The sequence below is a fragment of the Polypterus senegalus genome, chromosome 9 (assembly GCF_016835505.1).
Source record: "Polypterus senegalus isolate Bchr_013 chromosome 9, ASM1683550v1, whole genome shotgun sequence".
Lineage (NCBI taxonomy): Eukaryota > Metazoa > Chordata > Cladistia > Polypteriformes > Polypteridae > Polypterus > Polypterus senegalus.
This window is the reverse complement of record NC_053162.1, coordinates 138,784,290-138,801,227: the sequence shown is the minus strand read 5'-3', so window position 1 is coordinate 138,801,227 and position 16,938 is coordinate 138,784,290. Positions and strand designations below refer to the sequence as shown.

At 36.9% G+C, this 16,938-nt stretch overlaps 1 protein-coding gene across 2 annotated transcripts in view; it reads left to right on the top strand.

The window, feature by feature from the left end:
* The window catches only part of LOC120535863 (uncharacterized protein C11orf53 homolog), a 62,298-nt gene extending 45,753 nt beyond the window's left edge, over positions 1–16,545 (top strand). For both annotated transcript variants that reach the window (XM_039763986.1, XM_039763987.1), the window contains exons 3-5: positions 4,938–4,980; positions 9,330–9,637; positions 14,677–16,545. In XM_039763986.1, the coding sequence (XP_039619920.1) occupies positions 4,938–4,980; positions 9,330–9,637; positions 14,677–15,081 (756 nt within the window). In that variant the 3' untranslated portion in view covers positions 15,082–16,545. The remainder of the gene's footprint in view (positions 1–4,937; positions 4,981–9,329; positions 9,638–14,676) is intronic.
* The last annotated feature ends 393 nt before the right edge of the window (positions 16,546–16,938 follow it).

The window sequence follows — 16,938 nt, the reverse complement described above, 5'->3', positions numbered from 1 at the left end:
AGGTTACAGAGGTTCAGAATCTATATGAGCAGTATCAGTCACAAGACAGAAACCCATTACAGTAGCTGCATTAATGTGCTGATAAATATTAACTGAAAATTGATTTGGACCTTCAGTTACACAGACTTAAAGTTTAAATATTCTTAATAGCATGAAAAAGAAATCATGATTTAATACAAAGGAAATAAGGTTGTATTTAGTTCTAGAAACATACCTTGTGAAAAAAATTTACAAAACACATCCATCCATCCATTGTCTAACCCGCTGAATCCGAATACAGGGTCACGGGGGTTTGCTGGAGCCAATCCCAGCCAACAAGGCAGGAACCAATCCAGGGCAGAGTGCCAACCCACCACAGGACACACACAAACACACCCAGCACACACTAGGGCCAGTTTAGAATCGCCAATCCACCTATCCTGCATGTCTTTGGATTGTGGGAGGAAACCGGAGCACCCGGAGGAAACCCACACAGACACAGGGAGAACGTGCAAACTCCACGCAGGGAGGACCCAGGAAGCAGGTCACCTAACTGCGAGGCAGCAGCGCTAGAACTGCACCACCGTGTCGCCCTACAAAACACATATAAAATTCAAATACGGACATCCAAGATGTAAATGAATAACATAAAATAACTTTCTGACTGTTGAGTCTAGCTATAGGAAGAATCAAGAAGTCCATTGTCAGTTATGTTCTGGAACAATCATATGTACAAAATCTCATCACTCTAATTTGAAGGCTCCGTAAATGTTGATATCATAATTCATTCCTCCCAGAGCAAAATGGAAAGTAGCTGTAATGCAAAGCTCCATCCACTTTTATTTGTGAAAAGTCTGCTGTCTTATCCTTCAAGATGCACTACAGCATAATTAATGGATTTTACTACCCTTGCATTGCTGGAGTAACACGTTCAAACTAGTACACTTATCTGGTATTTTTCAAAAGTTCCGATTACTACTTTTGAAGTACAACATGTTCAGAGTTAGGAGGTTTATTATGTTTGACAGTCTGAAACACTGTGTGGTGACGTCTGCTCTGTTCATAGTTGGGAACAACTCACTAATATTGTCTACATTTTTATACTGCAAATTGCCATTAAATTATACTGTGTTTGGTGAGGACATTGTATAGTCATTTCACATAGTAGCAAACTAAGCACACCAACGTATTTGTGGTATATTAAACATGAGCTATGTGCCTAGTTTACAAGCTGGCTCTCAAGATCTGCCAAGTCTACTATTACTAGGTTATTGTCACTTCTAGACCGTAACCATGATGCATGTCAAAAGTGTGTTTTTATTTTAAACTAATTTACAATTTATAAGATTTATGACGTGAGAAAGGAGAACGCTTTGGGCACTAGACAGGAATCAGCCTTACTGAGTTGCTAATGCATCACAGGTCATATTCATTCATACTTGACTAGTTTCTACAGTAAACCAAACATGCTTGGTTGTGGAATGGTAGTATTTTAATTAATGGATTTTGAAATGGTAAAACAATTGGCACCTATTTGGTAAAGTTTTGCCATGCACCTACCATTTTGCAAATAACAAGCATACTTTAAAAACATTTGCAAACTGCAATATTGCTGACTTCTCTGGAAAGATACAGTAGGTGTCTTTGTACACAAGTGTACAGAACATGAAGCACAGGGCTGTGGCATGCTTGCATGTATCTGGAATTTCAGAATATTTACTGAAAATCAATAGTGCCACTATGTATGCAACATGTTGAGTCAATCCATTGTATTCTTTGAAGTCACTGCATTCATTTTTTACACATATTTGATAAGTAATATAAATTGTCAGTATTCATCATTAGCACCTGTATGGTTTGTGAAAGGTATAGTGTATACTGTATTGAAAAAAAGATAAACTATCTGATCCGTGATGTACTGATGTGACATACGATTAGAATTTGCTTAGGTACACCTAAATGTAAATCTGGAAATCTTACAAAGTAACCTTACTTGACAGCAGATTCTAAAACCAAATGGAAGGTCTCTTCAATAATAAATGGAAAGAAATGGAAAAAAACCTAAAAGATCACACCCACTCTGGTTTGGATGAATCCCAGTTAATATACAGTACAAAGTTAAATAATTCTATGCCTCCAGCTATACATGATTTGAAAATTTCCTCAGTTTTACATTCCTGATAGGTTAACAATTATTTCTTCTAATAGCCATCAATTAATCAATCAATCATTTATTAAATGAAATCCCATTTCTCAAAAACATAATGACTGAAGGCAAAGAAAGTCATGTGGTGTGGCTGAAAGGCTGTTTCTGTTAATGCGTTAACATTGCAAAGATTTGTGTAATGTTTATAAACCATAGTAATTCCATGCCCTACAGGCACGTGCTTAAAAGTCAATGCATTTAAAGCAGTATTGATTTAAGGTTGTATGACTGTTACTGCACGTATTGACAGAACGCAAGTTTAAAGAAAACAGCCAAACTAGGGACGAGTCTGCTACAAATTTCAGTGTTGCACTTTCCTTTCCTATAGAAAAAAGGAATAAACATAAATTGATTGTGCTTGTTAAGACATTATGCTTCAGCAGAGTCAAATAATTAAAATGGGTTAGCCTTGCAAATATAGCAAATTGCATATTTACCCAATTACTTTTTAATCACGTAATTTTTATTTAATTAAGTTGTAATTGTCTTAGTTAGGTGTATCATAAATTATTGTATGGGTGTAACATTTTCCCTATCTTTGGCCAAATCTGGGATCCTGAGCTGGTTTGTTGTGCGGAGGGTGCAGCAATGCACTGTATCAGTGCGTGCTCCTAACCTCCTGTGCAAATTAAGCATTATGTTTAAAATTAAAACATTCAAATGCATAGTATTTAAGAATTCTTCTCACATATATTGTTTTCCTAGGGGTAGAATACTGGCTGTTACAATTGTCTCATAGCACTAAGACTGTATTTTTGCAATGTATGTTTCTCAGTCAGTGGAGAATGGCCTCCCTGATGCCTCCAGTTTCTTCATACACCTCATAGACACAATTATTAGGTTAATTGGCAACTCTGAACTGTTCTGGTCTCGTTGAATATGGGTGAATACTTTATGGCACCTGGTGCTCAGTGCTACTATATCTCACGGTAACAGGGAGCCAGTGAATATCCTGGAAGCATTAAGTGGAAAATTGGAAGCAAATCTGGACTGAGTGTCAGTATATTACAAGGCAGACTAAGGCACGCTCTTGCACTGTGCCAATTTAGTTGATAAGTAACCTAAAATCTTGTATTGTATGTGATCATTATTTGACATGAGTTAGAGATGTCTGCTGTTTTGATCCTGAAACATTAATCACTGGAAAAGAGATTCACTGAGTTTACTCAAGGCACCCTATGAAATGACAGAATGAATACAATGTAACTCAACGCATATATTTTTGGACCTGAATACTCAAAAATCTGTTTTCATCTGAAATAATTTCAGCAGAGGTGGATATTCTTTAATACCTTTGGTAGTACTGCTCCAGACAAATTTTCTTGAGTCAGTGAATATTCTGAAAACAACGTTGTTTTCTGTAGAATTCCATGGCTTCAGGGACAAGGCATAAATCAACCCTGGACTGGATGCTATGTCCATCATCAGATTAAGATAGCTGATCTTTAAAAGCTATTATAGAAATAAATTGATTACTAATGGTAATTTAGATGTTCCATATTAAAGTGTTCTATTTGTGTGCTATCCACAAGGGATACAATGTTGCCATTCACTAAATTTAATGTGATAGATAATATTGAGAAGCAGAGAAGATCCGTAATGTCAAGTGTAATCTTGTATAAAAGAATACTAGATCTAGGTTCAGTAAGTTTCTGCATTTTATTTTTGTAGTACATTTTAGCAGTGAATGGAAGGAGTTTTATTATAGCAGTTAACACAGTTGTACATTACTATTCAAATCCTGGTACTGGCACTGTGTGACTGAAGTGAAAACAATTGTATCTCAGATGTCACCTTGAATAAAGGCATCAGCCAAGTAAGTAAATGTAAATTGAGATTAATTTATTGTGCAGTGGTGAGTCACAGAACCAGTACCCGGGATTTAAATCCTATATGCCTGGTTATTGTATATGAGAGGTTTACATGTAGGTATTCCTCTGGATTCTTTGTTTAACCCTTCAACTCAAAGACCTGCCCGTTAAGTTAATTGATGAGTCCAGCTTAGCCATGTTTGAGTAAGTGGGAGAGTGTGTGTGAGTAGGCCCTCCGATTGATGGGTACTCCTGTCCTGGTTTGTGTCTTGCATTGTGTCTGATTTTCATAGGAAATCATCCAGCTCTTGTTAACTGTGACTTAGTTTAAGTGTGTTTTAAAAAGTCATGTTCAGTTGTATTAAGTGTTTAATTTGTGAGATCTGGAAAGCTCCACTGCACATTTTCTGTAGTATCTGATCCCCATTTACATGTTTTCAACCACAATACTATCATTCCTGAAATCAGAGTTTTTACTGGGAAATGGCCTGTAAATCCCAAAGTATTTTTTCTCACATCGACATTTTACTCACTAAACATATCAGATTCACAGATTCATATTCAAAACCCTTCCTTCCCACAAAGACCACTTGGAAACCCCTACCAGTATTCAATTTCAGCAGTGATAATAAAATGAATGAGGTCAGGTAGAGGGAAGAAGGTATTATAAATCAAATAATTTGCATCTGATACAATAAAAGGTGAGCATTATTTATGCAGAATATCTTTTAAAAAAATTCAATGTAAAATTAAAATCTGTTAATTTGACTCTTCTTGGAGCCCTGAACTGGATGAAACAGGTTTGATAATGAATAGATGGATAATTTGATTGTGAAAACATGGTGTATTTTATAATAAATGGATTGGCTCGGTCATGTTTATACTAAGAAATTAAAGTGGAAAATTGCTTTGACATTGACATTGTTATATTTGCATTTTAGAGTGGATCTAACAGCACACAGCCAGCTTTTGTCCAAATGTCAGGTAAGGACATTTACTACATTATTTATTTAATTAATTATTGAAAATGCATATAGCCTACTTTTTAATAATAGTTTTCAGCCTTTAGCTAAGTGAACTTAGTTTACTGAAAATTATCACTGGCAAATATTTATTACTATATATATATATATATATATCATGTCAATGATAATGCTAAATGTTCAGTCAAATGTATCGTGGGTATGGATCCTTGTACTATGTGCATGTTAATAATTACATACTGTATAATGACATATTGTGCAACTGACTGGTGTCCTGTCAATAGGTGGCCTCTACCTTAGATGTTCAACTCCCTAGATAGGCTACAGCTTTCTATGACAGGATGAATTATGCCTATGACGGACTGCTTAGGCCAGTGGTATTGATTCTTGGTTCCAGTGGGCCTGAGTGGTTATAGGTTTTACTTGCTTGTTAAGAATTTTAAGCAATTTTTTTCTTAACTCCCAGGTAATCATTAGTGACCCCCAAATGTGATATAATTTGCACTTGTGCCTCTATGTAATCATCCTTAAGAAGCTAATTACTGTAGATAAAGATAAATAATAAAAAAACAATGACCTGAGGGGATGAATTTCTTTTAAGTAAAATTGGTACTGGTAGGAATTTCGAATAGACATTTAAAAGAAGCAAGTAACACAACACCTTATTAAACAGCCTGCCAAATTAACCAGAAGAATTAGTTTCTGAATAAGAAATTGGTTAAAGTGAGAGCTTAAAACTGAAATAGCCTGGTGGTGGAATGGTTATCGCTGCTGTGTCACAGCTCCCAAGGCCCTGAATATAAATCCTTGTGTGGGCAAAGCCTATGGAGAATTTTCCTGATATTCCTGTATCTGTATGGGGGTTTTCTCCAAGTGCTCCAGTTTCTTGCCCCCATCGCAAGATAGGTTAATTGAGAATTTTTACGTGTGCCCTGCGACTGACTAGCTCTCTATCAAGGATTGTCTACTTGTGCAAAATGCAGCTGATATAAGCACCAGCTTGAAAGTATGTTGAACTCGTTTGAAAATTCATGGATGGTTGAAACATTTATTAATGCTGCAACTCTGTAGAGCTAGAGCTTATGCCAACTGTTTCCTCTCTCTGGCCTTCTTTAATTTAAGTAGATAGATTAAAGTAATCTATCTACTTAAATTATTGTGCAGAACACAACAGGATTTTTTTTTCTGTATCCAGTGTTCAAAGGAAGTTTTTAAAACAATGCATCACCTCATATATAAGAAGCTTAAAAAACATCTCACAGTTGATTATAGTCATTAAAAAATACAGCATCTAGCTCTAAAATTAGTTTTTTTTTAAGCAAATCACAAGTGCTCCTACAAATGAAATTTCTTAAATGACATCAATATACTGAAAATATATGTAAATTCTTAAAGATCTTGGCTTCACACTGTCGCATGTAAGTTTAAAGAATTTTAGAATGAAAGATGGAGTAGTTGAGTGAGGAATGACATGTTGAAGAGAATAAATGTTGGAGCACAAGCCCATCTGTCCATGCTTAATTCTTGTTGGCTTTCCTCAGATTTAAAACAAACAGGTGCTCTGTTGAACAGATGCAAAAACAAACAGGTTGCCTCTTAGGGCTTAAACAATGTGTTCTTCAAATGCAGATTCAGTGGATGGAGCTTTGTTTTTCAGAATGCTCTGATCACAGAATGATGCCTCCTCAGCTGCCCTCACTGGGTGTCTTTTGGGCAGTATGGGGGGAATGAGAGAGGACATGATTAGTGCCAGCAGCCCCTATTGTCACGGAGTGGTATGCATCAGATGAGTCCAGAGGGTGTTCCTCTGACCTGCATGCATGACAAGCAAGTTTGAGAAATTAAGGTGATATAAATGTGGAAAATACTGTTTAAAGCAAAATCCTTCAAGTGCCATGTCAACTTCATTGTGACAACTGTTGTGATACTGTAGCTACATTACATGCAAAGTTTTTTCTCAGATGTAGAATGTGTAACATGACTAGTTTGAAAGGTTACAATAATGCTACCAGGGGGTAGCATGTAATATTGTTGTCTTGAAGAATTGGATACCAGTTCATTTCATAGCTGGACTGTCATCTCTTAGAGTTTTCATGTTATCCTGTGTTGATGTCAAGAGTGATAAGCTGTTCTTATATGCAAACTATTACTTAATAATGTTTTTACTGCAGCCTTATTATTATAAATGCTGCCCTTTTTTTTTAGCAATTTCAGAGCATTTGACTAAATATTTTGCCAACTGCCTCAGGCACATGAAATTAGAGTTCAAGTTCATGTTTACTGTCATGGGTTTGTAATCCAGAACATTTACAATATTGTTATTATATAAGCAGCTGTTCTGCAGCTAGTTGTTTTCAAACCTTTGCACGCATCAACAAATACTGTATGTATGTATGATTGTCTTTTTAGTAGTGTTATGTTCTGTGGATAGGAACTGGCCCTGAATCCACTGTTGTAAGCATAAATTGTCCTGTACCATGTCAGGAGGGAGGAATGAGCGTTTTATAATGTCAGTCATATAAGTCGAATGCAGAAAACTCACGCTATTGGTCCAAGAGATTACGATATGCTAACACCTTTTTTTTCTATGCATTGTGCCTACGTGACCACACGGTAATACCCAAACTATTCCGAAGCGACATTTGCACTGTTTTATGTTTTTTGTATCTCACACCCTCATACACCTTTATCATAAGAGTATCCCTTATCTATGATGGAGCGTTCGATCAGAAGAAAATATGAAGCTGGTTTTAAAAAAGTCGTTGAAGTGGCAAAAGAAATTGGTAACTGAGCTGCTGCAACAAAATTCAATACATCTGAGAAACTGGTGCAAGACTGGAGGAAGCAAAAAAATGTAAAAAAAAATTAATGGGCGTATAAGTTGGGGTCTGATTTTATGATTGATTTTTCGGGTTTCAAGACCCGACTTATACCTGAGTATATACGGTAAGTCAGTGGACATTTAAGGACATACATATCGAATATTGAAAATTCTCAAAAAGAATAAGTAAGATTGATGCCAGCTATTACTTTAAGATAGAAAGACACAATTTAGAGTTGATTTACTGTAAGTGTCATATTTTTGAATGGGTGTATAAGTCGGGGTCTGATTTTATGATTGATTTTTCGGGTTTCAAGACCTGACTCATACTCGAGTTTATACGGTAGTTAGGTTGATGAGATAATAATAGAGGTGTGCATTTAGTTCATCAGTGATGGTCACCCCAAGAAATTTTAAACTACTGACCATTTCAACAGAATCCCCTTCATTGCTGATTAGGGTCAGGTCTGCTTTCTGCTTCCTGAAGACTATGAACAGGTCCTTAGTTTAATGACATTAAGTGCGAGATTATTGTCCTGGTACAGCAGAGTCAGCAGGTAAACCTCTTCGCTGCTAGCTGATTCATCATTATTGATGATCAAGTGTATAATTGTGGTATTATCAGCAAATTATATGGTGCAGTTGGAACAATGTTTGACCATGCAGTCAATTGTGAACAAAGAGTACTGAAGAGGAGCTTAGTACACTACTACAGTGTTTCTCAACAAGTATTTGCGGCCTGAGTTTTCATAACAGTTTTAATCGTGCTCCCACCCCCCATCATTTTTTTGAAATGCATATTTTATTATATCTACTTAACTTTTATCGACATTTATCTAACTCTATATTTATTGTTCTAGTATCAGAATGTAGTTTAAGTTAATTTGTTTTGGTTTCAACAGATTTTGTTTCATATTTTTGATTCTTGTTTTCTTTTTTTCACATCTTTGCGCCCCCCTTTTTGTTACTTTGCGCCTCCCTAGGGGGGCCTGCCCCACAGGTTGAGAACCACTGTACTACTATGTGGAGTGTCTGTGTTGAGGTTCAGAGTGGAGGATGTGATGCTGCCAATTCAGAAATGTTTAGGTCTGCAAGGAACTCTAATGTCTACATGTTCAATGTGCACAGGGCTTTAATAATTTATACATTGTTAGAAAAATATAAAAGGTGTAAAGACACCACTATTATATGTAAATGTGTCAAAATAAACCATATGCATTTTGCGATGCAGTTCTTACTGACTAGATAGGCTTTGCCCCAATATTCCCTTGTCCAAGAACATATGATTGGATAGAAAGGTACTTTTTGCTTATTCGTTAGTATATGTTTTCACAATATACTTAACCCAGCCTAAATCATATTTTGGGTTGCTGAAGAACATTATGTGCAAGAAGGGAGTAAAGCCAGGTCATGAGGCACATAGTAAAAATAATCATGCTAAACTTTTTTTGAGAGTAAGTAAGCATTAAAGACAATTATGTCCTTAATTTCACTTTTGAAAGCATCATTTTTATTTTCTCCTCCACTAGGTTCACAAATGCTGTCTGGGTTCTATGGTATGAGACGGTCCTTCTTATCAGATTCAGAATTTTCACACTGTCATACAACCAAACAGTTTGCTTCTGATGTCTATTCTACATCTTTGGGAGGAAAACCTCTGACATGTGAGGCTTCATCCATGTCCGGATACTCCTCACTAATAGACACCTACTATCCAGAGCCTTTTGGAGACTATCGCACCAGTTCTTTCTCAACAGGAAGCAGTCCAATCTTCTCAACATCTGCATTACCGTCACTGCTACCTCCCTTTTCTGGAGAATCGACTCATTTTCTATTGGTGTGTAATGCCTTCTTTCAATATTGAAGAATAAATAAGCCTTTTTCATTTAAAGTCAAATAAAATACACTTTAGTACTGTGTTCACTTACTGAAGCATTTAACTGTAATCTCCTAGAGATGTTCCAGTTTCATAATAGTTCAGGTTTATAGTCATGTTCATACTGTACAATGAGATTTTTACTTGCATACTACTACAGACTAGTCAAAATACTAATTCTTATTTTGCCTTAACTAACTAGAATAACAAGGTTTGAAAGTTAATGTACTGACAGGAGTAAAATAACATTTTAATTTTCATTTTCTAAGCTAATTTTAATTTTTAGCAAAAATACCAAATATTATCCAAAAATTGCACTCTGACCAATGACATATCTACAGTATTTACTATACTGAAATAGAAGCTGGATGGTTGCTGATTGCCAAATAATGTTAAAAGATATCTGAAAATAGACTTTAATCTAATATAAACAAATTACTGTATATGTTTTTAAGGAGTAGCATGTAGTGTTGTCTTGGAGAACTGGATATTGGTTCATTCCTTAGTTGGACTGTCATCTCTTAGTGTTTTCATGTCATCCTGTGTTTACAGATTTTTTTTTCCCACAGGTCATTAGTTTTCCAAAAAACTGTAGAAGGAAGTCAAAATCTCTTTAGGTTATTTGTATGTGTGTGTATAGGTATGTGTGTGCGTACCCTGTAATGAATGTTTTCCCTGACGCAGTTCGTCTGCAGTTCCACTGGACTCTAAGCTGAAAAAACATGTTGAAAAAAATTATTCCTAAAATATACTAAAAGTCAAGAGCGGCGTTTGGGGGTGGCAAGTGGGGCGACTGCCCCAGACTGCACACCTAGAAGGCCACACTTTTGAGGTCTGCGTGTCCCGTTCGAGCGGATTCGTTATACAGTTATATTCTCCAGTTTATATATATATATATATATATATATATATATATCTATATATGAGATGCTTCTAAGAGGAACCCTTTCAAAATCCCTCTTCAAGGTCAAATTTCGTACATGTACATCTTACCGGCTGACATGACAGCAACGTGAGTTATGACTAGGACATCTTGCATATCGAAACTTAGAGTATACTTGCAATTCGGGTACCTTTCTAGAAGTGGCCCTGCTAATTTCCACATGACACTGCATCGCATTTTGCACTGTCGTGGTATTGTCATGAATTATGAATTGCACATTTTTAATAGATTATATCATTATATTTTGATAAAGTCCGCATGTTATCTTGCAAAAATTTAGCTGATTACTGTAATGAGAAAATCCGGTGCATGTTAACATTATTTTTATTAAATTTGTGCACAAGTTTATACAGTCCACACATACTGGTAACAGCATTTAACGTAACCAGCCCCGCATGGGGTTGGTCAGCCCTAGGCCCCGCACACCACTAAGGCCGCCTCTGCTAAAAGTTACCACATACTCGGGCTCAATTGCTATTTCATATGGTCAAACAACAATTAGAGACCTTCCCCTGACTTGCAGTAACAGGGAGATGACCCTGTCACTTATATGAGTAAACTCTAACATACATGTGCTAAGACTGTGAGCTATGTATAAATTCTTCAGGAATTTGGTTCCAGAGCCCATGCTGTACATTGGATGAGTCCAACTATATCTAGATGATACCTCTCTATTTCTCGCACCAGCTCAAGCTCCTTCCATTACAAGAGAGGTCATATTCCATGTCCGTAGAGTCATTTTCAGCATCCATGGATCCATTTACCAAGGCACTTGCCTTTGACTGCTGCCTAAACCACAATGCACCAGATTCTTCTCATAAAGGTAATCTGAATTTCACTTAGTCTGATTCCTCACTTAGGACCAATTTGCTTTTGGTGACCCTACTGAGGCAATTGCTCTAGGCAGCATAGCTCCTAGGATCACTGGGACACACAAATCTCCCACCATAATTAGGTGGTAACTCATAAAGGTGTTTGCACCAACAATTGGATCTGAGTGTTTGGCCTTCTTGGAGACTTTAGGGAAGTGCTAAAAGGTGTTCCATCTGAGGACTTTTTCGTGCTTTCGGAGAACTTTAACAGTCAGGTGGGCAACAACAGTGAAACCTGGAGGGGTGTAATTGGGAGGAACAACCTACCTGATTTGGACCTGAGTGGTATTTTGTTCTTGGATATCTCTGCTAGCCACAGTTTGTCCATAATGAACACATGTTTGAGCATAAGGGTGTTCATAAGTACAACTGACACTAGGATGCCCTAGGCCGTAAGTTGATGATCAAATTCGTAGTCATGTCATCAGATCTAAACTTGAGTGAAGAGAGGGATAGAACTGTCAACTGATCACTACTTATTAGTAATCAAATGGTGAGGGAGGATGACAGACAGACCTGGCTGAAACAGGAGTAAGGCATGATGGGAACATTTTGCAGAGCCCACCAGTCAGGGAGATCTTCAACTCACATCTCTGGGTGAATTACTCTTACATCCAGAGAGAGGCTGGAAACATTGAAGCTGAATGAGCCACATTCCATTGCCTCCATTGCTCAGGTGATTGAGCATAGCTACAGCAGTAAGGTAATTGTTGCTTATCATGGCGGCAATACTCATACCTAGTGGTGGATGCCAGAGATAAAGGGAGCTGTCAGGTGGAAGAAGGAGGACTTCTGAGCTTGGCTAGATTGTGGGACATCAGAGGTAGCTGACAGATACAGACAGGCCAAACATAATTGCATTGGCTACCGCAGAAATAAAAACTTGAGTCGGGGGCACAGAAGGGCACTCACCCGTCACTGGAGTTGAGGTCGCTGAGGTAGTTAAAAAACTAATCAGTGAACTAATCAAGGCCCCAGATATTTGTCTTGAGTTCCTGAAGGCTCTGGATGTTGTTGGGCTGTCTTGGCTGACACATCTCTTTAATATTACGTGGAGCCTGGGGACAGTGCCTCAGGATTGGTAAACTGGTGTAGTGGTCCCTGTTTTTAAAAAGGGGGGGACTGGAAGGGGTGTGCGCCAAACTTAGGGTGAATCACACTACTCAGCCTCCCTTGAAAAGGCTATCTATGCTAGGGTGCTACAAAGGAGGGTGCATCTGTTTGGTAAACCTTGGATTCATGAGGAAAAATGCAGAATTCATCCTAGTTGTGGAGCAACTCTTTACTTTCATGAGATTCTTGAGGTTTCATGGGAATATGCCCAACAAGTTTACATGTATTTCGTGGACTTGGAAAAGGCATATGACAGTGTCTGTTGGGGTGTCCTGTGGAGATTGCTTCGAGAATATGTGGTACTGGGCCTGCTGTTTTGGGCAATTTGTTCCCTGTGCAACTGAAGTGATAGTTTGGTTTGCATAGCTGTCAGTAAATCGGATTTACCTATTCATGGTGGGTGTTGGCTTCATAGAGTGGTGGCCTCAGGTGCACACTGGGGCAGTTTTTAGCTGAGTATTAATTGGTCATGATGAGGATCCACACTTCCTTGTCTAAGGTCATGGTTCTCAGTCAAAATGTGGTGGAGTGCTCTCTGCAGATTGGAGTTGAAGGAGACACCTCCAGCAAGGAAATTAAGTATCTCAGATTTTTGTTCACAAATGAAGGAAGAAGAGAGTGGAAAATCAAAAGGCCAATCACTACAGTGTTTAAATTTATGTAGACATTGTACCAGTCAGTCATGGTGAAAGGACAGCTGAGCCAAAAGGAAAAATTCACAGTTTATTAATTTATTCATTTATTGGTTGATCTATATTCCTACTCTAACCTTGGCCACAAGCTTTGTATAGTGATCAAAAGAAGTAAATAGCGAATACAAGTGGCAGAAAATATATTCTTTTGCAGGGTGTCTGGGCTTGGCCTTAGAAATAGGGTGAGGAGTGCAGACAATTGGGAGTCCAAAGTTGATTCTCTTCATTGAAAGAAGCATGTTGAGGTGGTTCAAGAATCTGATTAGGATGCCTCATAGACGCTTTCCCGTTGAGGTGTTTTGGGCATGTCCAACCAAGACTAGACCTCAGTGAAGACACTGGACACACTGGAGGGATTATATATCCCAGCTGGCCTAGGAACACCTTGCTACCCCCCAGAGTAGCTGAAGAAGGTTGTATGGAAAAGAGACATCTTGGTATCTTTACTTAGACCATTGCCCCTGCAATCCAGACTGGATAAGTGGAAAAAAATGGATGGAAGGGCTAAAAATTACAGTTGAAGGTTTACAAATGCTTTAGAATTTTTTGGATTCCTGCATGAATGTCTTCTAAAATATGACCGGATGTTCATCTAAGTTTCAATAATAGATCAAGACAATCTGACAAAACAGGTATACAAAAGGGTATTGAATATGTTGAATTAAATTTTCAAAGGTCAAGGTCTGAAAAGTATGTTAACCTCTAGGAAAGAAAGCATTTAATGTCATGTGTTCCAATTAATAAAATCACATTCAAGCTCAGTTTTTAAGTTTCCTACAATACAAAATAAAAAAAGACTGAAAAACAGTTTCACACCATGGATCAGTTAATATGTAACATGTCACAATCAAAAGAGATTTCAGGGAGTTTTGAAGAGGAGTGGTAGATGCCTGTAAAGTAGACAGTAACAAATAAGTGTTAGCATAAAACTATACTTCTTAAATATAATTGAGTAGTTCTGAGTTTCAGAAGTGAAATGTAAAACTAACATTGCATTCTTCCAAGCTCTTTTTTTTGTAAATCAAACATCTTATTACCACAGAATATAAGTCAAGCATTCCTTGTATGGTACAGTTAACAATAAATACATACATATTGTGAATTTGGCTAATGATGAGATGTCATAAGTTTACATTTACTTACCTTTATTTGGAAAGGTCTGCTTAAACAACCAGTCTACTGTAAGGTAAATAAAAAAGTACATTTATTTAAGCAAATGTTATATGAAAGAATATGTTTTTTCCAATACAATAAATTATTTTAGTTTCCTAACTAGGCATTAATCTATGTCCATGCCCCTGGCAATCTTTCTAGTTTCTATTGAATGAAAAATCTATTATCACTATCATTATTAATATATACTTGTATGTTTTTATACAGCGAGACACTTGGGAACAGACAGTGCCTGAGAGTGCTACCCAAACAGATGGCCTTTGTTCAGATACAATCTCTTCAATCCCATCCAACAATAGCTTGACTAGCCAAGAATCTGGAAGCCCCTCTCAACACAGAGCCTCAAGCAGAAATACAAGCATTGGAAATTCTCAGTCCTACGCTTTGCATTCCCTCGAGGATGTCCATTACCCTGCCACATACCCAGGATCCTCAAGTTATTCCTGCCCACCTTATATGACAATTCCAAGTGATCTCCCATCCAAGATATCCCACCTAGCACCCGAAGGTTCTGAAAATCAAGCATCAGCTATTAACGACACCACTCCGTCTTGGGCGAAAGATGATGGAAATGGGACATGGTCACCATATGACATTAGGAGGGCATATTAATGAGAATTAAATAAGGATTTTGAAAGTATCTGCTGGTAAATCAACACATTTTCAATGAAAACATGAAGTATATAAAGATAAAAAAAATCAATTTTTCTTTAACACTGTGAGATATAAGTTAACTCATATACAAATGATACACTTTTCTTGTTTATTACTAGATATATATTTTTCCCTACAAAAATTACAAAGCTTCGGGACTCCTTATTATGTTATAATTATTGGAAGACACGTTTCCATTTTCTGAACAGCAAAAATGAAAACTAGTATACATTTATTATATTGTGATTTCTATCACTAGATTTTATCAATTTAAAATTAACCATGAATCCCATGTCAATAAAAAAGGAGACATTTGTAAAATCCATGCATTTTGATACCAGTTTAACCTTTCGCATTTGATATTACATGAACTGTTTATTTTCTAGGGACTGGAATGAATAATCTCTTAATTTTTGTTATTCTTGTGCTTTGACATCAAAATTTAAAATCATTTGATTTCTTTTTATTGTTAACAGACCTTTATTCTTATTCCTCATGGCTAAATACCAAATAAGTGATATTTAAGTGCAGTTAGTTTTTTTTTTTTTTTCTAACAGAAGTTGTAATTTTGCTTTATTATATTTTGATGGGAATAGAACAAACACCTTTCGTTGGTTTACAGATGTATGTGATATAAAGGAAAATACTTACTGTAAACAAAATACACCATTAGTGGATTGTGAGTGCGATATGACAAAAAGTGAAGGAATCCCCGGGAAGTATGAATGTTTCGACTGGTGCAACAATAGTTGCTAAGAACAGTTCTTGCAGCTGTAGTTCAGCTGCTTGACGGTTTTCTGGCAATACTGCATTTACAATGAAGGCTTATTGTTTTATTTGTTTATTCAAGTTTATTGAATTTTGCTTTCACATTTAAGAGCTTATAAAAGTGACGCAGTCACTTCTGCTAGACAGCAAAAATATACAGTATATAGTAGATTTAGTATTAACTATAAAAAACAAACTATTTTTGTGTTATACACAACACTGTAAGGGTGTCAAGCCATTTAAAAAAAAGTCCAAATATGTTAATTTCTAGACCAAATTCAAGGGTGCATTAAGTCATGAAAATGGGCTTTTTCGAAATTTGAGTAGAAAATAATGCAAACTCATGGTACTGATATACTCCTAAAAGATGACTGATCAAATCTTACCACAAACTGTAATAAGACCCTACTTATTCTTTTGAACAGTAGTATGAGTACATATGTTTACTGTATGTTAAAATAAGCATTTGTTCTTATACCATTTCAAACACTATGAAATGCTCTGAATATTGAAGTACTTAAATGTAAATTAAGTATTATTTAAATGGGAAGCATTACAGCATGGGTCCTTGGTTAGTACTTCTAATAATAATAATTCCATCCATCCATTATCCAACCAGCTATATCCAAACATAGGGTCACGGGGGTCTGCTGGAGCCAATCTCAGCCAACACAGGGCGCAAGGCAGGAACAAATCCTGGGCAGGGTGCCAGCCCACCGCAGGGCTAATAATAATTCATTACATTTATATAACGCTTTTCTCACCACTCAAAACACTTTATATAGAAAGTGGGAGGCCACATCAACCATATGCAACATTCACCTAGATGATGCTAAGATAGACAATTTGGCACCAGTACACTCATTACACATTAGCTATTAGGTGGTGAAGGGGTGCGAGAGTGATAGACAGTTACAGACAGAGGATTATTAGGGGGCCAGAATAACTAGGACATTGAGGGCAATTTAGCCTGGACATCAGGATATACTCTGGTCTTGAGAGGGCAAGCAGCCCAAGCTTTTCACCCATCCAAGTACTGGCTGGGCC